The sequence below is a fragment of the Sphaeramia orbicularis genome, chromosome 16 (genome assembly GCF_902148855.1).
Source record: "Sphaeramia orbicularis chromosome 16, fSphaOr1.1, whole genome shotgun sequence".
Classification (NCBI taxonomy): Eukaryota; Metazoa; Chordata; class Actinopteri; order Kurtiformes; family Apogonidae; genus Sphaeramia; species Sphaeramia orbicularis.
Genome location: NC_043972.1, coordinates 37,200,698 through 37,228,460, shown reverse-complemented (window position 1 = coordinate 37,228,460; position 27,763 = coordinate 37,200,698). Strand labels below are relative to the sequence as shown.

The following is a 27,763-nucleotide window of genomic DNA, read 5'->3' as shown; positions in this document are numbered from 1 at the left end:
TAGAAATGCCTAGATGATGGTGTCCCTATAGATCAGGGGTGTCAAACTCATTGCAGTTCAGGGGTCACATTCACCCCAGTATGATCTCAAGTGGGCCGGACCAGTAAAATAATACCAGTGAAAAAAGTAAAATTACGTTATGATAATGTTTACATCTACAATGTTTCCTTAAAAATCCGAATAACATGAACAACTCGAAATGTCTTAAGAAAAACAAGTGCAGTTATAACAATATTCTGCCTCAGTTCATCAGTTTATCATTTACACATGAGCATTACAACTGACATTACAATTACAGATACACAAAACGTTTAGTAACAGGTATAATATTGATAAAATTACATTTACTTTTCTCAAGACATTTCACATTGTTCATATTTGTTTAGGTTATTCACATTTTTTGTAAAAGAATAGTTTAAAATGCAAACATTTTCATGTGATTTTACTTTTTTTTTATACTAAAACAAAAATAAAATCTGCAGTTGTCATTATTAGGTTATTATGCTAGTATTTTTCTGGTCTGATCTAATTGAGATCTAATTGGTCTGTATGTATGGAACCTGAATTAAAATGATTTTTACACTATTGAGTGTTAATATCTTCAGTGTAATTTTTGCATTTCACAAATCCATCCTACAGGCCAGATTAGACCCTTTGGTGGGGTGGATTTGGCCCCTGGGCTGCATGTTTGACACCTGTACTATAGATAAGGAAGATCTTTTTTATTTTTGGTTACATTTTGAACATTGATGACTGATTTTTGTTTTATTTTAATTTTATTTACAATTGTCCTTTTTGCCTTGATTGTACTGGCCTTGAAAAATCTCCCCATCACTATCATCCAAACCTCAAATGAGGGAATATCTTTCATCAGGTTGGTGTTCACCCCTCTGGTAGGGTTCTCAGACGAGGCACAATGAAGCTGTTGTGGCAGCATGTGGAGGCCCAGCACCTTATTAAGACACTTCATGTTGTTTTCTCCTTTAATTTACTACCTGATATCTTGACATGTTAACAACAAACTGGACTGTGCCAACTGTACAAGAGGAGCTGGAACTATTTTATGGAATGGCAAGAGGATTTATGAGGAGGATGCAAAGTAAAAAGAGGATTGGAAATGACTGGAAACACTGGTGGGCGGAGAAGATGAACTTTTAAACCTAATATGCAGTCAGATTTTTGACAAATATGTCGGGTATCAGCCAGGAATGTGCATTTAGACTCTCAGCTTCTGAACTGGGGAAAATGACAATGACATGTATGTAAATAAGGGTAAATTTCCCATAGCTGTGTCCATAGTAGGCCTATATTTAGAGATAAGTGTGTACGAACTATGTAAAAAAAATAAAAAAAAAGCATTATAGTATTGCATAAAACTTGCAACAAGTCAGAATCTCTAAGACATTCATATTTACATTTTTCTTCTGAGTTTCTTCTTTTTTCTCTATCTGTTATCCTTCAATGAAGTTTTATCTTTCAAAATATTTTTACACACTGGAACATTTGCTTTTTTAATCTCTTTTGCTGTAATCTTATTTATATGTTTGCTTTTTTTGTGGTATCTTCTAACTCTGTTCTGTTATGGCTCCATTGTCCCACAAAGAGGATAAAGACCGTCTCATGATATAGTTTTCTTTGCATGAAACCACGGTGTCTAGTTAGCATGCCCCCCCCACCCTCTCGATTTCGTCTCGCCCTCTCCACGGAAGCTTGACCTTTGACCTCCACCCTTCACCCTCTCTCTGTGCGCTCATCACTGGTCTGTCAGTCAAGCACCGGAGCCTCTTGTCTCCTGCTGCGCTCCGCTGTCAAACCAGCCTCAGGTACAGAAAACGGGGAAAGCATGAGAAGAAGAAGAAGAAGAAGAAGAAGAAGAAGAAGAAGAAGAAGAAGAAGAAGAAGAAGAAGAAGAAGAAGACGAAGCACAGGGATAACGTGGATTTGGAAGAAACATGAAAAATCAGCAGCACCATAGCATGTATATTATTCTTACTAACCATTCACTTAAATGCCAAGTTATCACTTTCCTTTCCACAGAAAAAGTCAACACAAAACCCAAGGCAATACCAGGAATGTCGTTCACCTCGGGGTCTCTTTAAAGCAGACATTCACTGTAGCATAACCCCTGACCCCTCGTCCCAACCCCTCACCCAACCCGCTCAGACCACATCCCATCAAAGCCTCATCAAGCATTGCATGATGAAAATAGAAAGCTGAAAAGCCTCTCAAGTCACAGAGATAAAAACCATCAAATATTCTTAGATTAGATTTTTAGTAAATTCACATCAAGTCTCTGTTTTTCTTCTTTTTGCTGTAACTCACTGACGTAAAGTAACCTTGGATTTTAACAAATCAGTGCAGGCACAGTTAACTGCAATTTTACTTTTTTTACTGAAAACTAATGAAAACGCAGTTCATCTGAGGCAAATCTGTGAATAGATGGGTAGTAAAGTATTCCCAGTGACTCTTTACCTTGGGCTTTTTGAGAGGCGGTTTGTTATTGGAGGAATGGAAAGGCTCATTGTGTATCAAGTGTCAGCAGAGGACAAGTCTCCTCCTGTAGTTAACAAGTGGAGGCAGCTCGGAGTCATTGTGTCGAGTAACGACTGATAAGTGCTCCACTCAGGCTGTGCAAGGTTAAGGATTTAGGAGAGATCATGTCTGCACATTCTGGTGTCTAAACTGCACATGATATTAGTTTGAGTGTGAACAATTTAACTGTGAATGCTCATCTCTGCTTTTATCGATACATCCTGCAAAATTCTGACGTCATGATGTGATGAGTAGTGGGAGGTAAAAGGCACATCACAGCATCTTAAAGTCTAATAGATACAATGCAAAAAAAAAAGGGCCTTGGTCTACACAAGTTCAGATGTAGAGAACAGTAGGCCCTTGTGCTCACTGCATTCTTGTTCACAGTAATTTAACACCGCTCAGCTGTTCCAGGGGGTCCACGTCATGAATACAGGACTCTCACGAACAGGCATACTTGTACACAAGGATTCCCGTCCTGTATTAGAGGAAGGATGGGGAATAAAAAGTCCAGCTGAATGTACATCTGGTAAAAGACAAGGCAAGTGTTTTGGATGGATGACATGTTCAGTTAGATTAAGCTTGAGAAAAGCGTCTCTTTGTATTTCATGTTACATGCCAGTTAAAGCTGAAAGTGAATAAAGAAAAAGCTTTTAATTCCTGTTATAATGAAACAGCTCAAAGACAAAAACAATGTAAAGATAGTCATGTAAATCAGCTTCTCAGTGTCGTGGCTATGCTTTAATCTAACAACAGGGGGAGACATTCAATGTAAAATGACAGACCTAAAAAAGTTAAGAAAACTAGTTTTGTTTCAGTGATGCACAAAAAGCACATCAAATTATTTCTTTTTAGCATTTCAGGTTTATATGTAATATTTCAATACCCTTTAGGTGAGATCAAGTTGATTAAGATATTTATGAAATAAAAGATTGGCAAGAAGGAGGGAGAAAAAGGAAATACAAGCAGTAGTTTCAAACAAACCACATCAATGTATGCATTTGCTCATCTGTGCTCAGAGAAATAGTGCCGTCGGTGTAAAAGGGCCTCATTCCTGTGTGGTGCAGTTTTTCTCTGTATGGTAAAGGATGTGGTGAACTTACTAGCGTGCCTCTGTATGTCACTGTACTCTGACTCTCACAGAGCATTCAACGGTGGTGTTATGTGTGTGTACGTTCACAAATGCCGTGCAGTGTGTGCATAATGCACAGGCTGTGGTTGTATGTGGAGCACAGAGCCGGCTCTGCAAAGGGTTCTGCGAAAGCAGGCGCTGGGAGGATGCCAGAAGAGAGGGATGTGGCCCGGGTGAGACAGAAAAAGTGGTTCCTGTGGTGTGTTTCGCTCTGTTCTGAGCTGTGAATGCAACACCTGGATGGCTGATGAGAGTGAGGACAGAATCTGTTGGTTCATACAGTGACCCCTCCAGGGTTGAAGTGGGTGAAACTACACATGTGCCACACAGACACAACAGGACCACACAGGTTTCTGCCAGTGATTTCTCTACAGCACTGATACTTTTTTGGGTAATAAATACTTCATACACAGTAAGAAATAAGGTGGTGGTTGGATATGTCTGTGGGGTATGAGAAGTTCAGCCAAACAAATACTTTACATAACACATATTTAAGCAAATAAATGTCAAGAAGCTATGAAAGTAACAATATTTTACAATTCTTTGAGACAAGTCCATTCTAGATTGAACACCTCAGGCTCTCAAGTCTGCTTCAGAAATTAAGTGTGCTAAATCTAGACTTTAATTGCGTGAAATAAATGACCAAAGTGATTTTCAAGATATATGATAAAGTGTTAATATACATACTTAGATAAATGTATATTAATATAATAGATTCATGAATATTACAATGGATGGAATCTGGAAAGTGAATGTATTCTAATGTGCATACAGTGTTTTGGCATAGAACTTGCAGCTCAGAAACAAACCTCCTTTATGAGTAAAACCAATCTCATTAATTCACAGAATACCGTACTTCAAACTACAGCCAACTAGCAATTTTGACTTTTTTTTTTTTTCACATTAGTGACCAAATTTTGTAAAGTTTCACAAATTTTTATTGTGGAAGCATTTTACTTGTGGACCAATTTTATGTTTTTCCTAAATGCTTTAAATATTATTGCCAAAGGCTTTCTGTTGAAATCCAGCCACCACTGGAAAAACCAAGAGGACATAAGAGTGGATCTCAAACTATTGCCAATTGTTACAAGTTTGTTGTTAATATGTCACCTTGGTGAGATTTTAAAGCAATATGAGATACACTGAGCCTAACGCTAAGGCTAAAGACACATACAATACCAGTTATAAATGTTTTTCTGGTATTATTACTTATAATACGAAGGGTTACAAAGCTATAAAAAACTTTAAAAAAAAGTGTGTGTCTAAGTATAACAAATACTTTTTGGACACATCTACAGGACGACTCGACTCAGGTGTCAAACTCATTCTAGTTCAGGGGCTACATACAGCCGAATTAAATATCAAGTCAGCCAGACCAGTAAAATAATACAGTAATAACCAATTAATAATGAAAACTCCAAACTTTTCTTTATGTTTTAGACTGAAAAAACTAAAATTGCACTATGAAAATGTTTACATCTACAAACTATCCTTAAAAAATATGAATAGTATGAACAACCATAAATTTCCTAAGAAAAATAAGTGCACTTTTAACAATGTCATACCTCAGCTTAACATTTACACATGTGCATTACAACTTACAGATTGCAGTAGATCTACAAAAACATTTAGTAACAGGTATATTGTTAAAATTTCACTTTCTTCTCTTAAGCCTTTTCAGGTTGTTCATATTTGTTAAGGTAACTCATATCTTGTGAAAGGATACTTTGCAAATGTTAAGATTTTCATGTAATTGTCTTTTTTTTTTTTACACTAAAACAGAGAAAAAAAGACTGGATTTGTGATTATTTCAAGGTTATTATGATGATAGTATGTTACTGGTCTGATCCATTTGAGATCATATTGGTCTTTATGTAGCCCCTGAACTACAATCATTTTGACACCAGTGATTACCACTTAATATCTTCAGTGTAATTTTTGGATTCCAGAAATTCAGTCTATGGGCCGGTTTTGGCCTGCATGCCGTATGTTTGACACCCCTGACATATGTGTTTTAACAATAGATGAACACCCGTCTGTGCATGACAAGTGCTGCACAGACAAAGTTGCCTTATTTAATGTGGCAACAGAAATCTAAGTGTACCATTAAAGAGCAGTGACTCTTCACCATCACTCCAGCAGCTCTTCTTCCTCCTCCTGCACTTACACTGTTTGCCTGTAAAGTGTGCTTAAAACAAGGGAGCTACTGACGTCACGTTAAAAGGTAAATGGGTGTCTGATATAAGCATTATGTGGCTGAGTGGGCAGCAGCAACGCAGACAAAGTGCTTTTCTTTATCACTGCTAAACGTATCACCCATCAGTGGTCACGTAGGCCTTGAAGAAACGTGCTTTTGTTCCTTTCAAATTAAATTAAATGATTTCTTAACAGGCTGATTACACATATGTATGCAAAAGGTAAAAGAATTAGACCCACATGCACTGTACATGTGTATTAAAGCAGTTTTTCTGTGTAAACACACAGTACAGATCATTTTCCAGTTATTCTGTTGTCATTTTAATTAACAGTAATCTTAAAGTTTACATAGAGAAACCACAAGGCCTCATATGACTGACTGCCCGCTGTTGGCGAGACAAAAAGTCAGAGGTTAATCTCTTTGTTTACAAATAACCAGGTAATAAAACCCCATTGTCTGGGTGTGTTTCATGAATAAATATGAATATATGAGAGCAGAGCCGACACAAACACAATGACGTTCACATTGGGTTTTAACTGGTTTTAATTAACCCTGATTACAGCTTAATTACAAGTTTGAAAAAAAAAAAAAAACATGAGAGAAGTGGAGAAATTCAATGTTACATCATGGTATTAACTCTCATCTCTCCATCTGAGTGTTACATAACTGCTCGGGGAGATGAGGGGAAAAAAAATAGACCAAAAAAGAGGGAGAAGATAGACTTTTACACAGTAAAACAATACACATCTTGTTTCTTCTTTTAAAATGATACAGCCCCCCCACACCCCCGTAAATGAAAAATATACAAGCGCGAGAGAGAAAGAGCGTCAGAGAGAGAGAGAGAAAAAAGTAACATTATAAAATAAAAATTACAATACATGACAAAAAAGATAAAATCACTCCCGCCTGCTGCTAAATAAAACTCCTCCAGCCCTGCCCGTCCCTCTAAGTCCCCGATGTTATTTCTCTGTCAGCATCACAACTGCTCTCAAAAAATTAATATTACACATTTTAGTTATATTACATATGTAAAAACTAAAAGATGGGAGGGGGAAAAAAAGGTTTCTGGATCGGGGTCTAGAAAGGTTTGAAACAGGGAATGGAGTTTTTGCAGGGAGGAGGAGGAGGAAGAAGGGGGTTCAAGATCATCTGATGTGATGTCCACAACATAAAAAGCAACAGCTAACAGAGCCGTGGAATAATAATAATAATAATAATGCCAGGTGGAGAGGTAAATAACCCAATGAGAACAATAATAACAACGATAATCGATAGCAATATTGACATCAGAAAAATAAACCCAGAAATGTTTATTCTTAACATAGTCTGATGGAGAAATGTATTCTTTGTGCTGTTTGTCGACTGCAGAGGCCTGAACACGGGATGAGAGGAAGTCGGATACATCTTTTCCTGACTTTAGCAGAAAAAAAAAGGGGAAAAGAAATGGAAAGAAGAGTAAAAGAAAGAGTGCAGAGTGGCTCGACTCATGCCTCATCTGTTGCTGAGATATGAAAAGTAGTAATAAGGCAGCTGTCAGTTCAGATACAGACACAGGACTTGGTGGGAGTGACGGAGTGTGTGTGTTTGTGTGTGTTGTGTGTTTGTGTGCATGTTGTGACATGCTCCAGTCCAGACCACAGGGGTCTGATTGAGGAAATTCAGTCTGCTTAGCTACACAGAAATGCCTGGAGGCTATCAATCCCACAGTCCTGCTATAGATCAGTGTTGTGGGTGGCCAGGCATGGACAGGACGCCGGTCAACATGTGGCCTGGTTGACCAATCAGAAGCCGGGCTGCAGAGATGAAAAGCTCCAGGAGGTTAAAACATAATTACGCCTATGTTTGTGAAGATTCTTTTCTGCGTGTGTGCATAGTTTGAGGAGAGGGCATTTCAGGACATGTCAGTGTTCTCTTACAGTAATAATTAACCTTTTAATCCCTTCTCTCCTGTTACTTTAGTCTAAAGCTGGTGTCAGCGTTGGAGCATTGTCCTCACTTAGTCTGGGTGATGTGTGGAAATGTTATTTTTTGTCTTCAAAGCATTAAAGTTGGTACATTACAGCACAGAAACATTTTGAGAAAAGGAGCCAAAACATCATGTGCAGCCATTTCACTTTACACCACAAATAAATTCAGTGTTTTATATCATATCTCTTACTATCACAGCATATGTGAACTCAACCCTGTGTTTTGATGCCGTTTCCCACAAGTGTATTTTCAGTGAATTTTGAAGTAATGCAGTAGAAAAATGCAGATGTGTTTTTCTTTCCAAAAGTTTGCTTCAAATTTGTGTCACATTTTAAATAAACACGTTTAATGACACCATATACCAGTGTTTCCCAAACAAGCAACGTCTTACCAATAAATTGTGAGCCTAAATTAACATCCTTGATTATTTGTGCATCACTTTGAATCCCTAAAATCAGTCATGTAAATGTGGCTAAAAACATATGGGTAAATTACTGGAGGTAACGGGCTCTTCAGTCTCCCTTTGAGAATAGACAATGTATACAACATCATAAACTGCTCAGATGAATAATTAATTGTGAATGCAGTAAGAAGAACTAAGAAACTACATTAGATTTCATAATGTCACATTAGATGTGTTTCTCAATCCTTTTTTTTTTTTTAATTAACCCTGTCAGTACGACGATTGTAACATGTAGAACAATACTGGAGCAACTTTAAAAAAAAAAAAAGAACCTGTCAAAGATTTACTTAAAACCTTTATTTCAGAAACATGATCGTTTTGTTGTTGAGCCTATTTTTCACTGCCTCCTGCGCTGTCTCCTCCACATCGATTTCCTTCTCACATCCCTGAACTCGCCATTAATTATTTACCTGAACAGTTTGTGGGGTCGTATATGGTATTGTTGTTATCCTTGACCATCAAAACATAGGGGAGGAGACACCGCTTTTTCGGCGGTATCATGTGTGGTTCAGGAAACATGATGCAAAATACAATATCTCAAATTCTGTACATATTACCTGGACTAATCAGAAAGGGACAGATTTCACTGATGATAGTCCATGAGCTGATAATTCACCCATAAGAACAGGGTTTGGAAATGAGAGACCCTATGTGCTGAGACTAAACTGCGTGAACAGAAATGAGCGCTGTGTACTAAAAAGATAACCTGTGGCAAATGAAGTGAAAAGCAAAGGGAGTGTCTGAATCACTACCAGTCTGACTACTGATTGTTGTTTCCTATGTTTGTTGTTTTTCTTGCTGGTCTTCTTCTGGTAGACTGGCCTGTGCTGTTATATCTATGAAACAAATGTACAACAAAAACCTACACACCCACCACTCTTCGTTCCTGACACCCTCACCCCACCCTTACCGTACTACTACCAAGTGTGAATGTTCCTACCACTCAAAAATAATCCACTTAAAAACTCCTGAATCAACCGTATCTGTAAAATGCTATGGTTCTTTAAAATCTCACTTCTTTTTTTTAATAATTTCATTTAAAATATATAAAGATATAGTCTGTGTGTGTGTTATTAGAGCTCAGTTTGCACTTTTGTACATGCTATAAAAACAAGGCATAGAGAGGCAGTGTGTGTGAGGTCTTAGGTGATCCCTGCCCTCTCAGGCTCTTGGACCTAGTGTAGTCGACTCGCTCAGGACCCAAGGACGACCCCGCTACGACCAGAGCTGAAGTTCCTCAAAGACTGAGAGAGAGGGAGCATTTTTAAGAGCCGAAGGCAGTGTCGTGCATGTGTGTATGTTTGTATGAACATTTGCTGGTTTAGTTGAACACTATCTATGATTGTTAGAGGAGCGTAAGCTGGTGAATTAGGACTCTGGGCCGCTGGGAGATGAAGGGGAACTATTTTACATGTGAGAGAGGTAAAAAGGCTGGTTAACAAGTTAGCAGTGACTGCGACTCCCACCTCCTGACCTCAGACCTTTCCTCCGCAGTTGCTTTCCCCTTGTGGTCCCCTCAGCAGCTCGTTCTCTCTTCGTTCTCTGCAGTTGTCTCCTCACATCTCCCTGGGGATTCAAATTATTTCTGAGAGTGGAATCATGATCTTTCCACAGGTGGTCCGCAAGAGAAAGAAAGGCAGGATAGGAGAAAGGCAGAAAGAAGGATGTACAAAAGTCAAAAAGCTCTGAAAGAACAGTGTGCCAGAGTCAGAGTGTTAATGTGTGTACAGATTTGCACCACAGTGAACACTGTTTAGTGCCTATCAGCAACTGCACATCCCCCAACATCCATTCACTATTGGCTGGGTTTTTTCTGTTTTGTTTTGTTTTTTTTTTTGCATGTGTGTGTTTGTGTGCATGAATCCAATAGACATACAGCAATAAGCTTCCCTGAGTGGAGTGGGCCAAGTTAAAGAGTCCTGTCAGGACACACCCAACAGCCCCACTCTTCAGTCTTGGAGACACACTTTCCTTTTTATCCCCATGATTTTAATATCTGCTAAATGAATGGAGCAATGATAAATGAAACCGATCCTCCTCCTATGTACTCTCCCTTCTTTGTGCTCGTCTCTGTCCCTTCATGGCTGTGGGTTTTACATACAGGCACTTATTGAAGTCCCGCTGTCTAAGGAAAGTAGCATAAGGGAGAGGGCGAAGCCGTCGGCCTTGGCTTGTTGCTGGGCTTTAAGGGAGTGCAGGTCCCCTGAGGAAAGAGTTGACCGACTGCTGTTTCTACTGCTGGGGGATGAAGGCAGGAGCTGGAATTCTGGGGCACAATATCTGGAACACAACTGGCCACGTGGGAGAGAAGTTCTAAGACGGAGCCTCTCTTTGTTTTCAGCCTTGTTAGCCTGGGATAGCTGCGACTCTCTCCTCCTCAACAACCTGTCCCAGAAGACCCCTCACCTAGACAAGGAGACTGTGGATGTGGCAGAACAAGAGCCTGGCAGTCTTTGAGGTGTTAGTTTGATGCATGTATGCTGGACTGTTCTCCCAGTTCACTGGAGGTTTCAGGGGTCTTTTCTAGTTTGTCAGTGTGGTACAGGGATTACGGATTTACAAACTCCTGTACCACCTCCAGTGTTACTAGGGCAGTAGTGTTTGGACAGTGTTTCTCATCAGCAGTCTTTGTTTTCCAGAGACAGCTGTGCAGTGGCACGATGTAACTCGGCGCTCACCCTGCGATGTGTGGCCAACGGAGTGGCTAAGGAGCCCTCATATGCTAAAGGAGGAGGACTGTCGCCTTCTCCACTGCCTGTCCCATCCTCGTCCATCTCCATCCGTCCATTACTTTGCCTCTCGTCCTCTGGTCGTACTTTCTTGTCGTCTGACTCTTCCTGTGAGGCCTCCATGCGCTGGTCTTCACTCCAGCGCCTCTTAAAGCGCAACTTCAGGGGGATGCACTTGGTCTGAGAAGCTCCTGCCGAGCCCGTCTGTGGTGGTGGCGTGTTACTGTCTCCTGGATCGACAGGTTCGGTCTTAAGGGTTGGCAGCCCACGGTTGGAGTGTGTATGCATCGAGGTGAGGAAGGGCATCAGGCCAGGCGGAGGTGGAGCAGGAGCTTTAAACACATCTTCATCAAGGTCCTCATCAGGATGGGATTGATGTGGCGTTACAGCTGTGCCATTAGCAAGGTGGTGGTGGAGGTGGTGGTGGTGATGGTCAGGAGCTCTGGAGTGGCGGGAGGAGAAGAGCTCAAAGTCCTCATCTCTTTCATCTGGATCCTCATCACTGATGTCAGTCACTTCCACCTCTTCCTCTGACTCAATGTCAGAGATAGGCTCCACCTGTACAGTCACACAAAAAGGGAAATGAATGAAAGATTATTACAACAAAATATATTAAGACTTGATAAACATGAACTAGTCCCACATTGTTTTTTCAAGAAATACTTGAGTGACCTTAAAGTGGGAGACCTGAAAAAAAACCTGAAAGTAAATCTGAAAGTAATGCATGGTTAAATGTAGATACTCAAAGGCTATTTTCTTCGCCAATTCTGATTCCTAACTTAGTCTGAGGTGCATTTTTTCCTTTGATGAAAAATTCAGTTGTCTCTTCATAATGAAATAGTGACTATTAAATAACTTTTTAATTTTCTCCAAAACCGCATTAGGTCACAGGAGTGACAGAAAAGCTCCAGGTTACAAAGCACAGATTTTTTGTTCAAATAAAATCCAAGTAAAAATTAATTGCAGCATATATTATATATTTATTACCTTTTCCCAATATGTCTGTCTCACATTCAGATTAGCAAAAGCTACTGTGCAAATTTTTACGAAACCTGGTTGGAAAGGGAGGGCATCACACAAGGTCAAACCAAATGCATTATGGAGCAGATCAGGAAAAAATATACCCCAGATGTGTTGTATTTTCAGTTAATTATAATACTACAGCAGGTCAAATTAGATTACAGCAGGCTGTACTGTACAACCCCCATAAAGGTGTATGTATTAAGGTTACTTGCTAAATCCTTAGGTAGGTGTTCATAAACCAGGGTGGCCCATCAAAGTAAAGTCCTGGTGTGGAAAATGCTGGAGGTGTTCTACGTTTCTAGTCTCACCTTTATCTTAGGAAGTCCTGCGCTGTTTAGGGACTGCGTTGATGAGGAGGCAGAAATGAGGCCTGAGCCACTGGCAGAGCTAAGGTCACTCCCAAACGACAGCGAGGAGCCCAAACCAGATGTGGACGACATGGACCCAGATCCTGAGCCGGAGGAAAGGGAGCTCTGGCGGAGTTTACTCTGGCTTTGCCCGTCCCTCTGCTTCCTGCCCAGTGGCGGTGGCTGCAGTTTGAACTTGAAGGGAGACATGTGCGGGGGCTCTTCGCCCAGGTGCAGCGGGTGATGCATGGGATGGGAATGGGGGTGAGGGTGGGCAGAGTGAGGTGGATGCGGGTGGTGGTGGGCGGAGTGGGCCAGGGATGGATGGTGGTGTCGGTCTCCTCCCCGCTCTCCTCCCCCCTGCTGTCGCTGCTCTGTCTGCCCTCTCAGGCATGCCTCTCTCTCCAGTCAGGCCAGACTTCTCTGTGGCGGGCCGGTGAGGCTGAGGGATGACGATGTTGGGGTACTGGAGGAAGGCTCTGGGGCTGAGGCCGTAGTTGTACACTGACTGGGTGTGGGCCTGCAGGTAGCGCTTCATGTCTTCTGGGTTGAAGGAGAAGTGGGAGCCTAGCATCGGTGACAGGGTCGGTGACGGAGTGTAGGGAAGATGAGACGTGGGAGTCATGGAGAGGGCAGGCGATAAAGGAGGTGCTAAGAGGCCGGCTCCTCCGGGCCCTGGCAGAGGGGACACGGGGAACGGCGACAAGGGCTCTGGGTGGATTCGGTGCCCTGTGGGGCCACGCGAGCTTGGATGCCCAGTGGGGTTTCCTGGTCCTCCATACATGCGAAACAGAGATTCATGAGATAGACGTGGATGGATGATGCTCCGGTAGCCTCCTCCTCCTCCTCCCCCTCCACCACCACCACCAGGCCCTCCTCCACCTCCACTCACACCCCTCTCTCCACCCCTCTCCTCGCCCGCCACGGTGTTTCCCTCCTCGATCTCAGAATTGACTGAGGTACCGTCGCTGCAGTCGCTGACAGAGCCTCGTGCCATACGCCGGGCCACAGAGCTGAACACAACCCCAGGGCTTCGCAGGTCCTCGTTAGGGGAGAGCACTTCAGAGGGCGTAGAAGGGGGGAAGCGGAAGTGGGTACCGGCACCAGTGGGGACAGGAGGGGCACTTTGAGGAACAGCACTTCCTAGAGGTGTCAAAACACAAGAGGAGAGAGAAAAAAGGTAAGAATAATAACAAATGGCAAACTATATTCACCTGTGTAATCCCATGCAATTACATTCCCCTACTGTGATCTTAGGAGAAATCCGAACATGCACAGGCTTGCATACAGAGTAGAAGAGAGTCTAGGCTTACCAGTAGAGCCCATGTCAATGAAGGGGTAGTTGACCAACACCAGCTTGTTGAAGTTGAATTTATATGTGAACCTCTTGCCTTTGGTCTTATGGAGGATCCTCTTGTTGTAGTAGTATCTGTAAGGCAAAAATGTACAGACATGGTTAAATCACACAGACATTATACAGTGCAGACAAAAAGCATGCAATTTTAAATGCCTGCAAATAACTAGACACACATAAAACACTACACTATTACAAAAGGGTTAAGTTTTAACAGTATATCATTAGATTTATATTAGATCATTAGATTTACACTGCTTTTTGGACATTTTAAGCACAGCTTAAAACATTTGTTGGAAAAGTTATTCAAATATAATAATAACTTATTAAAAATAGCAGTAGAGTAACTAGTAATCTGTGTCCTGTTACAGTAACAAGTAGCATTCCCAACACTGGCTGTGAGTGCGGAGACAAATAACTAACTGCATACACAACTAATCCATATTTTGTTTTACCAATAAATGTAGAATACTGGCCTTTTAACACTAAGACATTTAACTGAAAACGTGCTGCTCATTAAAATATAATTTTGCTCCTGAAGTCAATGAGCCTATGGCAGATGTGCCTGCACACTGGAAAACACACACTACTCAGCACGAGCCTTTCATGTCACCCCCTTCTAATGATAGATATTACAGAGTGTTGTATGACATTTGCACAAAGCAGATCCATAAGAGGAGGGGGCGGAGGAGGAAGAGGGGAGAGAAAGGGGATGAGAAGGAGAGAAGAGAGGGAGCACACACTGCAGATGAGAGGCAGGCGGATTGGACTGGGCTGTAAGGCAACTGAATGACGCTGTGTGGAGGGATAAACAAACAATTAGAGGATCAGAGGTCAGTGTATGCAGTGACACCAGTGCAACTGAACATGAGCCTATTTTCAGCTTCTGTCAATTGTAAGGGTGCAAGGGTGTGCAGGCAGTTGTATGCATGTTTGACAGGTGTGTGTGACTTGTGTTTACTGTATAACCTTCACTATCATACATAAATTGTGGTTAAATGGAAATCCAAACAGTAAAGTAAAAAGAAGTGTTTTTGAAGGTACACACAACAGCGCATTCTGTCATTAATGTCACTAGATGGGCCCATCTCTTTATGTAACACCCAAGCAAAGCCACCAATAACTCACCCCTTCTTTATCTGTTTATATAATGGGCCATTCTCTCCTTTTTTCAAGCTTTCTCTCTCCCATGGCTCCTGCCTACAGTACAAGGCTCCATTTTTATTAACCTTTGTCCAGCTACAGCTCTTTATGTAACATCTCTCTGCTTTCTTCCCCAGATTCACTTCCACTTTATGTAACCTCTAGATCCCTGGCTGGCAACCTTCACTCTCACTCACTCACTCACTCTCACACACACACACACACACACAAGGAAACTGAGCGAGCAAAAACAGAGATAAAGCTCACGACCAAGCAAGGAAGAAAGAGAGAAGACATGTTTGTCCATCAGGGAGAGAACAAGCTACCGAAACTGCCACCTGTTCTGCTCCAGGGACAATCCTGGCTGTCAAATCCAAGGTTTAATCTGGACTTTGGACCTTCGTGACTGGATGCCTACCTGTTTTTATAGGGCTAGTCTGTGCTTTATCGTCCTTCAGCATGTGTCTGCTGGCAGAAGTTAAGTGAAGTGTGCTGGCAAAGATAGGGGCTTCAGGGTATGTTGGTAATGCTGAGTTAATCAGAGCCCATTGACTATCATTACGCTGAATGATAGTTATCCAGACGGCGGTGTGTGTGTCTGTTTGGTGGTGGGGAGGTGCGCCCTTCACCCCCTCTTATTATGCTTATTATACAGACTTGTTGGGCCGTTTTTGCTCTGGGAACAGACTGTTGCTCTTTTTCACTTGTTCTCTTCAACCCTCCCCCTCTGCTCCTCTTTATCCTACTGATACCTCTCTTCTCTTTCTTTCTCTCATCAATCCACCCCCCCTCTTTTCGTCTTTATCCCAACTCTCTCTCTCTCCCTGTGCTCTCCTCTTGTCCCCCGAGGCAATGAGAGAAGCAGAGGGTGAGGGCGAGCGAGAGGGAGAGACAGTGAGAGACAGGACAGGCCCGCACTGTTGAAAACATTGTTTACGCCAGGCACAGAGCAGCATGTAATTTCTGCTCTAGGGAAGACACTCACAAGGGCCGGGGAAGGAGGGGAGGGCAGCAGGAGAGAGCGAGGGGACAGACAGAGACAGGCAGGAAGTCAAGCAGAATTAAAACCACGACAGGACCGTGATCAAATTAGCCCATGATAGAAAAGTCAACAAGCTCTTCTGTGGGTCCAATGTGAATAATGGGAGCTGCAGCAGAAAATGAAATTTATGGTAACAACTGTTTATTGCATAGTAGCACGCAAAACAACAGCTTTTACATATACATTCTAAGTATGGCTGCAACATGTTGAAAAAGAAAAGTGCATATTACAGGGAGAAAAAAAAATGTACAGTGCTGTGTATAAATGTAAAAATGTGAATTATTTGTGGTTCTATAAATGTCACACAGGCCTCTCTTGTGGATTAGATGCACCATGAGAACACTCTTGCTTTTCACTTTAGGCAGCAAAAAAGTTTATCCATGCTACGTAGGAGTTAAAGCTGCAGGAGCTGATATCTGAGGGAAAATATGATGGAATTTGAGAATATATGCCCTCCTTCTGCCTGCAGCCGTCTCCTCTTGGTCCAGATCAAAATACTACATACAAATATTGATGAACATTGTTGACAAGTGACATTGTTTCATGCTGTTAAGCCACTTTTTCAAGTATGGGGTAGAGCAGTTGAATTACATCCGGGTTGTGTCTGACTGAATGTAATCTGCGATTGGCAATTAAAACCATCAGTCACATATTTAACCCCTCTACCTGTCTAAAAACACAGGTGATTGTTGAAAAATATGAGTCACAGGTCAGATTTTCTACAGCCTGAAAACACATCAGACCACATCAATTGCAATACATTGATAGATGATTATGGAATATTTGCCCGCTGTTTGCCTTCTTTGACATTTCACATTCATACATCACAATGATGCTGAAATGATATATTCTGTAAATGTCATTATAACCTGCATTGATTCATTGTATTAGATTGGATTATTGTTGCTACCTGATAAACTACAAACTGAGTGTGCAATTAGTGTAAATATCAACATACTGTAAACAAACAGCCAATAATACAAACACTATGCCAACACTTGTGTGAGTCTGGCTCATGGCAGTCAGTTAATATGGAGCATAGACAACTAAAAGTTTGTTATGCCTGGCTGCACACAAGCTGCTAATACACATAATTCTGAAATACATAGTTGGAGGCAGACGACCACTTTGCGTAATCCTATCTGTAGCAACTGAAGCTGTGTTTAGAGCACATGGTCACCCATTCTTTCTGTGTGCCCCCCCTTTTCTGCGCCGTCATACGGGCAGACAGTCTTTGAAGAGCATTTGAACTCACTTCAAAAGAGAAGAAAGAGATTCTTTGAGTGCCTGTGTTTAGCTGCCCACCACACTCGCCCGAGACACACAAGAACATACACACACACACACACACCTCCTGTATCCTGCCACCTCATTCAGGCACATGGTCGGATGCATGTGTTCCTCCACACACACATACACACCCAGAACATTTCATCCAAGAGACGCAGCTTTATCCTTTACCCTGTTTAACCAAAGAAGTAGATTGAACAATCAATGCAAGTATGGATTTGAGCAAAGCCTTCTGGGAAACAGAGGGGAGGCTTTCTATCAAGTCAGTTGTTACTGTGTGTGATTCTAGGCCAAGGATTAAGGCTGTGATTACACAGACCTACTGTGGTCCAAAACATAATGATCAAAGCTGAGAGACACACACAGGAGCAGAAAAACTCCATGACAATGAATGAGCACAGACGCTTGAATTCTGCACAGAAGGAGAGGATTCTTTTCACTGTATCAAAGCGTCTATAAACACATCTGCGAAAAATATTGGATCATGTTGGAGATAGGGTTTGTGTATCATATAACACTATACAAAATGTTTTTGTGGCAGAGCTTTTTTTTAACACCTCATATAGAGAAATGCATGTACAAGCTGTACTAAAGTACAAAATAAATAAGGTGAAGTACAATGTCAGGAAACCAGAAAATATCAAATGATTGAAGTTTAGTGGTACATTACATTAACAAGAGCAAGGAGCTACTCTGCCGTGAGTGGCAGTTTCATATTTAGGCAGCTTATGATGCTTTGGTGAATTCTAGAAGGTCACTCAGCAGCTAAATGCCCTTACTTCTTAACCAAGCAGGCAGTTATGGATTCAGGTAGGGTGCTTGTTGAACGGTTTGCCAAACTGCTTTGCTGCTGATGGGTAGCCTACATAAGTTTCACAAAACTCTGAAATGTGATTTTATAGCCCGCCCTGAAAGCATGAATGTTATCAATAGGTCTCAGAGTGACACCATGCTTGTTTTGTCCAACAAACAAGCAAAATATCTAACTGATCTACATTACTCAAAGAAAAAGAAGCATATTTGCATATTTCACATGTTGGAACACATTGGTATTTTGATACGAAAAATTACTTAAATGCTTATCTTTTTAGATGCATCACCTTGTCTGCATTGTTCAAATCATTAACTTCACCCACAGTGGACTGTCCCTCTTCATGATCCAGTCTAGATTTGAGATGGCATATATAGACGAGACCTAGCAAAACAACTGCTTACTTTTGGTACTTTTTGATACTCTCTGCTTAAATCTGACCCTATACTGTTAAGTCTACTGCTACATTTTGGTAAGAGAGTGTTGGAGATTTGATACCATGCACTAGTAGTACAGATAAAAAAAAACAAAGTGCACATAAATATGTTGTCACATTTAGAGGGATATTCTTAAAATAATAACAGAGTAAATACTCTGTTAACAAACACCTTCTATTTCCTTACATTATATTTGCATTAGGTTACCAATCTATTTCAGTATCACTTCATACACACAGAAAGAATTGAAGTAACCCACTTGTGTTTGTGCACAGGCTGTGCCTTGCCCATTGTTGGGCTGTAAATAGGCGCTGACTGTGACAGGAAGTTGGGATTACAATACTCCCCATGAGCCCCTATGTTTATTTTCTGCCTCTTTCGTCAGTATTGGCTGTTACACACACATCTCAGCCAGATCCTCCTTGACACACATGCACACACCAGCTGCTCACACTCAGGTGTGCGTGTGTGTCCAAGTTGCACATGTGTCAGTGCTTTGTGTAGCCCAGGTTTGACGAGTGTTTATTCGGAAAAAGGAAATAAAATGTGTTTGTGTAGTGATGTGTGATGGTTGGGAGTGTGATTAAGCAAGATGTCACATGCCATGTGCATGTTGTGGTGGTGGGGGATATGTGTGTTTGTGGATGAAGAGGATCTGGTCAGGGTCTGATCAGGCCGGTCACATGCTCCGTGGGTGCAATATGTACTCGAGCACACTCTGGTGTGTATGTGCACATGGCTCGTGTTCATCCTGCCCAACAGAAAATAAAAGCTTCATTCAACCAGGGACAATGACATACACACAGCGCTCATATACAGGCAACACGTACATACTGCAAGTAGAAACAAAGGAAAGACAATGCACACAAGCATACGTTGAACACAAAGTCATACAGTGACACTGTCCCTGGACGCTCCCTCCACACTTTCTCTCTGGCCCTGGGTGCTTCCACACAATGAGCTTCTCTGGAGAGAGGCCTTCTGACCTACAAACAGGCCCAGCCAGATAGGTGACTAACACAGTCTGCATGTGCAGCACTATTTCCTTCAGCAGTTCTCTAATTGTGATCACTAGGATTTCTTCTATTCACAAACTTGACTGTTGGAATAAAATGTTGCATTGTTTTTGCAAAATACACATAAATGTGCTCTAAATCTAATTTCGCTTTAAAGAAAACGCTACTTCTTTGCTGTGTCTCAGGAGGAAGGAGGTGTTTTAAGTGGGTGAAAGATTGCCATAATCTAGGACATCAGCATCAGAAACTGAAGTTCACATCCTGACTGTTGTAGGTTAAAAACATTAAAAACACTAGGGTTGCAATTTTCATTTTGTCTAAATGTTGCTCATTTGTTAAATTACACTGTATAAGTGCCAAAACTAAACTTCACAAATTGTTTAATATTTTCAGACTAGATAAAGTTCTGTCTGTGTTTGTGTACAGTGCCACATATAGGTGTGGCATACGTATTACACTGTTTTAACCCAGTTTTCCCCGTTTCCACCTGGATACTGATATTTCTTGAAATGATACATGTATGGATGCAAAACTTTTAGAGTCCATGAAAGACAAATACCACAAGCGTTGTCATTTGGCCTTGGTATGAAACATTTTTTTGGTTCAGAAAGTTGAGATTACACTTATCCCTGTGTTGTAGAAATGTACATTGTCTCCATTTGAGTGGTTTGCCAAACATGTTAGTATGTGTTACACTTCAAACCACTACAACTTTGTTTTTTAGAAGAACAAAGGACAACTTCATACTAAGCATTGAATTAATATACTCTTTTAACACTACAATAAATACAAGTTTTTTTATTTGCAGTATCTACATACCTGGAAAATCTTAATGCTATTTCTGTTTTTGAATTGCTGAGGCAATTCTCCAGTTGTAATGGCCCATCACAACTAAATGAATGCAAGCAAACACTTTAACATGTGTCCAAGCAAGCGTGCATGGCCAAGAGTCGATGTACAATGGTGCATTTGTTTATGTGAATGTATGTGTGTGTGCACATGTGCTGTGTTGTTAATCTTTGCCAGCTGTGCATGGCAGTCCCCCTGACCTCTGACCACCAGGTTAGAGTCAGCTCTGACTGCTGACTGAAGGATGGGGGGGCCCGCAGATCTCTAGGAGCTGGGACCTCTTAGCATGATTACCCTCATTAAGCCAGCACTCTGCAATGACTGATTGGCAACAGGCTTCACTTCCCCTGCTGTGTTTTGTGGGTTGGCACCAGTCACATTTATGAACAAAATGATGGTGTAAGAAATCAAAAAGCTGGGCTGGTTTTATTACAAACCATGCAAAAAGTGTCACTACTTTTGGCATTAATAGTGCTTAGATGTCAAACATCACCAAGATCAGCAGGTCAGAAGTATGTAAAAATGGTAAAATACAATAGCCTACTTCATAGCTTTTGTTTGGGTCATAAACTGCTTAAAAGAACAGGAAAAATCCACTGTAAAACCATTGACATTGGTTAGTTGGTAACTGTTTTGAAGGCTCAGGTTTAGCATTTTGGCTGAGAGCAAGGTGTGAAGCTACCACAAGCTTACTTACAACACCAACCACACAGTTCACTAAGAAATGTTATGTTAAATGCTTCCAAGCAATTTAAGCTACTCCCTATTGTAAATGTAAACATATATAGAGCAGTAACAGTAATGCAACCTTCACATACTGTATAAACACACTATAATTAGTAAAATACCAAATCAGTGCTGACATTAGCCAATATAGCTAACTTATGCAAACACGATGGGTATAATAAAGTAAGACCAACTCCATGAAACAGTTGTGTATGAAAAATCCCTTGATGGTCTTGTTAACGTAATATTTGATTCACAACTGCAGTAAAAACTGTCTGTGGGGGAAAAATATGTTTTATTCAATAAACAGAAGTCACAAAAGTCTAAGTCAGCAGGCGAGCAAGCTGCCAATCACAACAGTCAAAGCACACATGGCAGACATCAAAGCCTTCAATCGGCCCTAAAATCCTGCTAATGGAGCAATAACTTTCAAAAGAACCACCAGTACATGTGTTAACGCATCCAAATAAGGCAACTGAAACCAGAATGACTCGTAGCTGAAAATTCCTGACTCTACACAGAATTTGATGCTTTACTGAATGAGTGTTGATTGGAGACGGGCACTGTCATTTGTGTTACACTTTAGGGTACTTCAATAGCTTCAAATTCAAGCTGTGGTCATTGCCACTTGGTTTACTGTTCTGTTTTTAGTTTTTTTTTTTTTTGTTTTACCCTTCCAAGACATTAGAGACTTTCATTAATAAACTGAAATGATGGCCTCGTCTGTCCATGTCTACATGTACACACAGTGCATAGCCACACGTGTGCACAGTGTGAGTGTAATCCTCTCAACAGGAGTGGGAATTTCACAGCGTCCGTGGGAGCGGGACGCCAAGATGACGCATGGACTGAGGCTGTGTCCCCTCAACGGAAAGCCAACACACACCAACACGTTCACACACACAATCAGTCCTGATTAAGGGAATTTCCACCATGTGCATGGCAGACAGGAAAGAATAAGATCACTGAGGTAAAAATAATAATCCCTGAGACTAAGTGTTAGGAAGAAACACTTCAGAGCAGGCGCACCTTTTCAAGTTATGTGTGGAAGTGTGTGTGCACTAAATGACACATGCTGGTTCTGGTCTCCATTATTAGCAGACTCCAGGTTTTCTCCATATGAAGGGCAAGAGGAGCCTGCTCTCCAACAGTATGCACCATATGGGGACTTTTACCATGCACGTGTGTGTTTGTATACCTCTTCTATAACTTCATTAATCTTCAGTGCCATTAATCCTCTCGCCGCATTACTATTGATGTGCATCTTGAGAGGCTACAGTGTCTCCTGTGGTGAAGACCTGACGACTGCTCCGGTGTCAAATCAGGTGACGACATGGACGCAGGGTGGGTGTTTATGTGTATGTGCGTGTGTATTTGTGTCATTTTGTTTTGTTGACCTGTCCTTCCCGCTCCCTCAGCCTGTGGTGACTCTGATCAATTTATATGCAAAGAGGGAGTGATGCTCGCAGCAGGAGGTTGCATGAGGACACAAGATTATCAGATATACAGAAGGAAAACTCCTCTGTAGAAACCTGTGGATAATCAGCCTCTAAGGCCATCCATCAGAGGGCACTAACACCCACTATATATATGCACTTACTGCACACTAAGCTTCAAATCTGTTACAGCTTCAGAGGATGGACATGCTATAAATACACGGCCTGACCACAAGTATCCCCATCCACATTCTTTTTTTTCTCCCTGATTCAGGATTTCTAAATCTGCACTCAGGGTCTCTGTGTGTTTATATGTGTATACTGCATGTCGGCGCACATTACCGTACCATGTTAATTCCCTCCGTCCATCTGTAACAGAAGTTATTTTTATCTGAACAGTATAAATGAGTGTACATAAGCTGTTCTGCTTTAAATTAAGTAATTCAATGCCTTTCACTGCTTTAATAGTCTGTGGTTTTCTTTAAACTGCTTAGTGTAAGTGTAGTCTTGTTTGGGTTTAAATGGCCAGCTAGGGACAAAAAACACAGTGGATGACATGTGCTTTCTGATGTGAAAGTGAAAGCATTCAGTGGCAAAACAATTACATATGCACCTGTATGTAAAGGTATTAAGGTCACACTGTAAAATGCTTAAAAATTAATTAAAAGTAAATACAGCGCAACGCATTGGTCCTTATCCGTTGAAATTTTTTTGGGTTTACCACTTACACTTTTTTGTTCCATAACCCTCAGGATCTTTTAAGGAATTCAAAATGACTGTCTTAGTGCATCCAACCTGATAGAGTATTGCAAGAGGCCTTGGTTATGCAGTTCAATAATCCAACCACGTTCAAAGAGAGAAAGCTTTTTTGCCTTTGTCATCAGTAGGTCATGATAGTGTGAATACCTGACAGAAAATGACACTGAAGCCACATTTTTGTGCAGATTTTGGCTTTTAAAGACTGTGGTCTTAAACTTTTGATCAGCTGATGAACAACCTATTTCAGTTTAATTATTCTTTTCAATAAATTGCTCACATTTTTTTGTCTCACTCCCATTTCTTCTTTTTGCATTTTGACACTCTACGTAGAACCTTCTTAAGATCCAACAGTGCAAAATGTAAATTCATGCAATTTTCCAACTGGTCTTAAAATTTTGATGTGTATTTACCTCAGAGATGCAGTGAAGTGGAAGTATGAATATGGATGAAATTGTAAGACCCAAGTACAGTACAAGTACCTCAATGTTTACAATACTTGAGGAAAAGCACTTATGATCGACCACTGGATATATTCCCCAGGGATGTGGGACATCTATAATACTGAATCCTTCTGTGTGTGTGTGAAAAGTCATTGTATAATAGTACACATCAGAATGTATCAACTCTATCTTCTTCTTACAGTCAAAAAATAGTGTGTCGTGTTGTTTATAAAAGGCAAAAGGACACAGTTAGTGTGGGATGTGTTTGTGTAGCACAGATTAGACCTGTTTAATGTTGTTTTTTCAAGTCTTACATAACAAACAGTAAAAGATGTGAAAAATAATAAAGCAGATGTTGTTTTGTAATTAGACAAAATGTAATATTTCCTCCCCAGCTATTTTCATTATAACAAATTGTATAGGAAGCATACAATCCATGAATTTCCAAAGAGATGTAAAACAATTACTGTTAAGGCTCATGTTCAACACGGTGCCAAATTATTATCATGAAACACTCATGGGTTTGACTGAGTCACTGCCCATGTACGTAACTAAAAAGTGTAGAGGTGTGAGTGTCCAAATGGGACAGTGTTGTAACTCTATTTAGGGTATTATAGTGGCTAATTTTGTGCAGGTCAATACCACATCAGGACATGCGGCCAATGTCATTCTTACAACAGTATTAAGGATTTAGGGTTAGTACTATTATTAACTAGGCAGGCATGACTAATAGAATAGACTGTCTGAGGGAAACAGAACCAGAGAGTCAATGCTGGAAGAACATGCTGAATGAAGTACTTCCAGTGGGTCAGTACTGCACCTGGCAACAGTCACTGCTGGTCATTTTCAATCTGGATTACAGTGTGTATCTTAAAAGTGAGTCTTGATTCAGTATTGCCTGTAAGCATTTCAGTCCTGAGCCCATCATGTAAGTAGAAAAAAAAAATTGTGCTGCGCATAGTTCATTGCTAGTTTATCTGCATGTGCTAAATAACTCTCTGATCTCTAAACCTTTGCTTACAAATCTTTTTGAGCATGGAACCGGCATTGTCAGAGGGGAGGCAGATTATAGAGTGCATGGCCTCATGATTAAGCATTTTAAAGAGTGGCGCTTGAGGACTTTGCGACCGTAGGAATGTAGATGCACTGTCACGCTTAAATCCCTCTTCCCCACAACAGATCAGTGTGTACAAGGCTCCAAATGCTGCCACTGGTGCCCCACAAACCCCTCTTACTCCTCAGGTGTTACCACTGTGGAGCCTACAGACTGTCTCAGTTATAAAAGCCACAGAAACTGACGAGTGTTTTTGGTTCAGGAGCTTCGCAAAGTGTTTCAGCATTTGACAATATCCCCAATCGGGCTCATTACTTCTACTCCCACTGCTAAACAGCAGGGCAGGGTGCTGCTTCTCCTTCCAAGATCAGCTCAAAGTTTGAAAGAAGTACTTTTAGGGGAAGTACTGCGAATGAAGTCCTTGATTTTTACCAAGTCTTTACCTCTGAGACCACAGAAGCTGCAGTTGCTCAACTGTCAGCTGATTCTGGAGTGTCCTTGGTGTATGAAGCTTTAAGAACTTCCTTCTTGACCTGTATAGTTCCCTGCACTGCTTGTGTTTGCATTGCACATCCCTGATTACCCTGATTTACAGATGTCTTTAAACCATTCACAGTTTAGTGTGATTCAGTATTACATTTAAAGTAAATCCTCAATGAATATCTTAACTTGCTTTTATCATGGTTAATTTTGTTTCTCCTTCACCCACAACTCCTACAATGTACTAGTAAATTGGTCAATAATTGAAGTATGTGGGCTGCTGACATTTTAGCAAAAGGAATATGCACCACTGAAGTCTATAGATCCTCAGAGAAGTTAAAGATCACACAAGAAATACATGATTCTGATAAAATATACCTCAGTGCCCTGCTTAGCTTGTCGTAGTTCATTTGCGGTTTACACTTCCGAGCCCCCCACAGCCGGGCCACTTCATCTGGGTCCTTGATGACGAACTCGCCATAGTCCCCCTGCCAAGCGATCACATCATGGTATTCCTCTTTCCTCAGCAGCTCCAGGATGAAATGCCATAGCTGGATCTGTCGTGACCCAGGGCTTGACTCAGGCTTGTAGGCCCAATCTGGGAAAGCAAACCCTGTAACAGAGAGAGCAGAGGGTTAAATGTGAAGGCCAGAAAAACCTTTTTTGGTTCTGTAGGGAAATCCAGATGACTAAAGCTGCTTTAGGTCAACATGAGAGAAAAGGTCAAGATATGAGTATAAATAGGATTGAGCAGCTGCTGGTTCAGGTGAGTGAAGTCGGCAAGAGAAAAGAGGATTATAGGTGTCCGGCCAAGTATACTTCACATACATCGCTGAAGCTTGAGTCGAGTGCGCTTCCTATATTTCATATTTTACATAGCTATCTAATTTTAACCACTGCCCCAAGTCTTCACTGCCATATTCTCTTTCTTTATCCATTTCCATTTTAATTATTTTATGCACAGATGGACACTAAAAAATGTTTTAAAAATCTGGAGAAAAACACCAATATGTTCTGATTCTACATCATCGTCTTTGACTGATTTTTTACATAAAACACCGTCCTCTGCTGTCATCAGATCACTACCTCACCACAGTAGCTCCTCACAGGAAACACACACTCACTGAAACCACCGCACGTACGCCACTGAAAGTTGTAGTATTAGTAGGCCTTGTGGAACTTTTAGGTGTATGAAAAACCTTTCCACCTCTCCTCCACCTCTTTCCTCTCATGCAGTCACTCTTTCCTATGACCGGAGGAAAACAACATGACCAGTCATCTCTCTGCCTCTTTTATCCATGCATCTTTCTCCACCCGCTGCTTGAAGGAAACGCAGAGTAAGAGACACAGAACAAGAATGTGGGCGTGGGTAACATGACTGTTTGCATGAGCCTGAGTGCCCAAATGTACAAGTTTTAAATGGTTTGTGTGCCAGTGGAGTGTTTGTGTTTGTGCACGTCTCCCACTAACATTCTGTTGCCTGGGTGGTCAACATTATCTGACTGGTCTGAGCAAAATATACCAAAAAAATTAAATTAAACATATAACAATAGACAATACAGTGTAATATTCACAGTATGATTAACTGGAGTGGATGTTAAATAGAGAGGTGTTTCTACAGTTCTGTCTCAGTTCCATCTCATTTATATACATACAAAAAGATTATTGTATTGCATAAAAAAAAATATACAACACATTACAAACATTTAAAATAATTGAAAACTGTTTTATAAATGGACATGATTTCCACATACTTTGTGTGTGTGTTTTCTTAATCCCTGACTGTTGGACGACATGGAAAGACATACAGTGCTAGCCCACAGCCAGTGTTTGCAATGTGTTTAACTGCTCAGCATGCGAACGGCAACAGAGGAAATGAGACGGTCTGGGCTGGATATGGAGAAACAAACGGGCTCAAATCATCAGATTATAGATGTACAGGCCTGTCAATGGATTTACTGTGCCGCAGCCTGAAGCGGAGATAGATAGCCCTGATAATCTGCAGCGCTGGCCTGCTCTTACTATTTAGTCACTGTTGCATAACACTAATTAATGCCCAGGGCACATCTGCCAGATATCTATGTAACTGTGTACAAGTATTGAACACACAGGCTTAAACAACACATGTAGCCCACTGGGTTTTAATTTTGTACCTTTAGAGGTTTTGTTTTATGTAGTGAAAACTATGTGAAAAGAAAACGTATCATCCTTCCTGGTATAGAGGAGCTATTAGCTGTGCTTGGTAAATGGCCAAAATGACAATGTCTGAAAATCAGTTAACCAACATGCAAAGTCTTCTATGTCAAAACTGCAGACTACATTTTGTTAATGTTGAATATTTTGCATAGTAGGTGGTCAACAGCAATCAATCAATTACAGACCATTGTTCCTTATAACAAATAACACATTGTGTGAAATGATGTTGGCATGAAAAGCCGAAGAAACAGTGCAGTCTGTTTGTGTAATTTCTCAGACTTTCCAGACTGCACATGTAGGTAGCACTTTGAATACAAATGAAACAACACTCGCACGCGG

At 41.1% G+C, this 27,763-nt stretch overlaps 1 protein-coding gene across 1 annotated transcript in view; it reads right to left on the bottom strand.

Annotated features, from left to right (window-relative positions):
- Positions 1-6,386: 6,386 nt before the first annotated feature.
- The window catches only part of erfl3 (Ets2 repressor factor like 3), a 54,954-nt gene continuing 33,577 nt past the window's right edge, over positions 6,387-27,763 (bottom strand). Inside the window, 5 exon segments of the mRNA XM_030158756.1 lie at positions 6,387-11,579; positions 12,353-12,751; positions 12,753-13,534; positions 13,705-13,820; positions 25,607-25,841. Coding sequence (XP_030014616.1) covers positions 10,911-11,579; positions 12,353-12,751; positions 12,753-13,534; positions 13,705-13,820; positions 25,607-25,841 — 2,201 coding nt within the window. The 3' untranslated portion in view covers positions 6,387-10,910.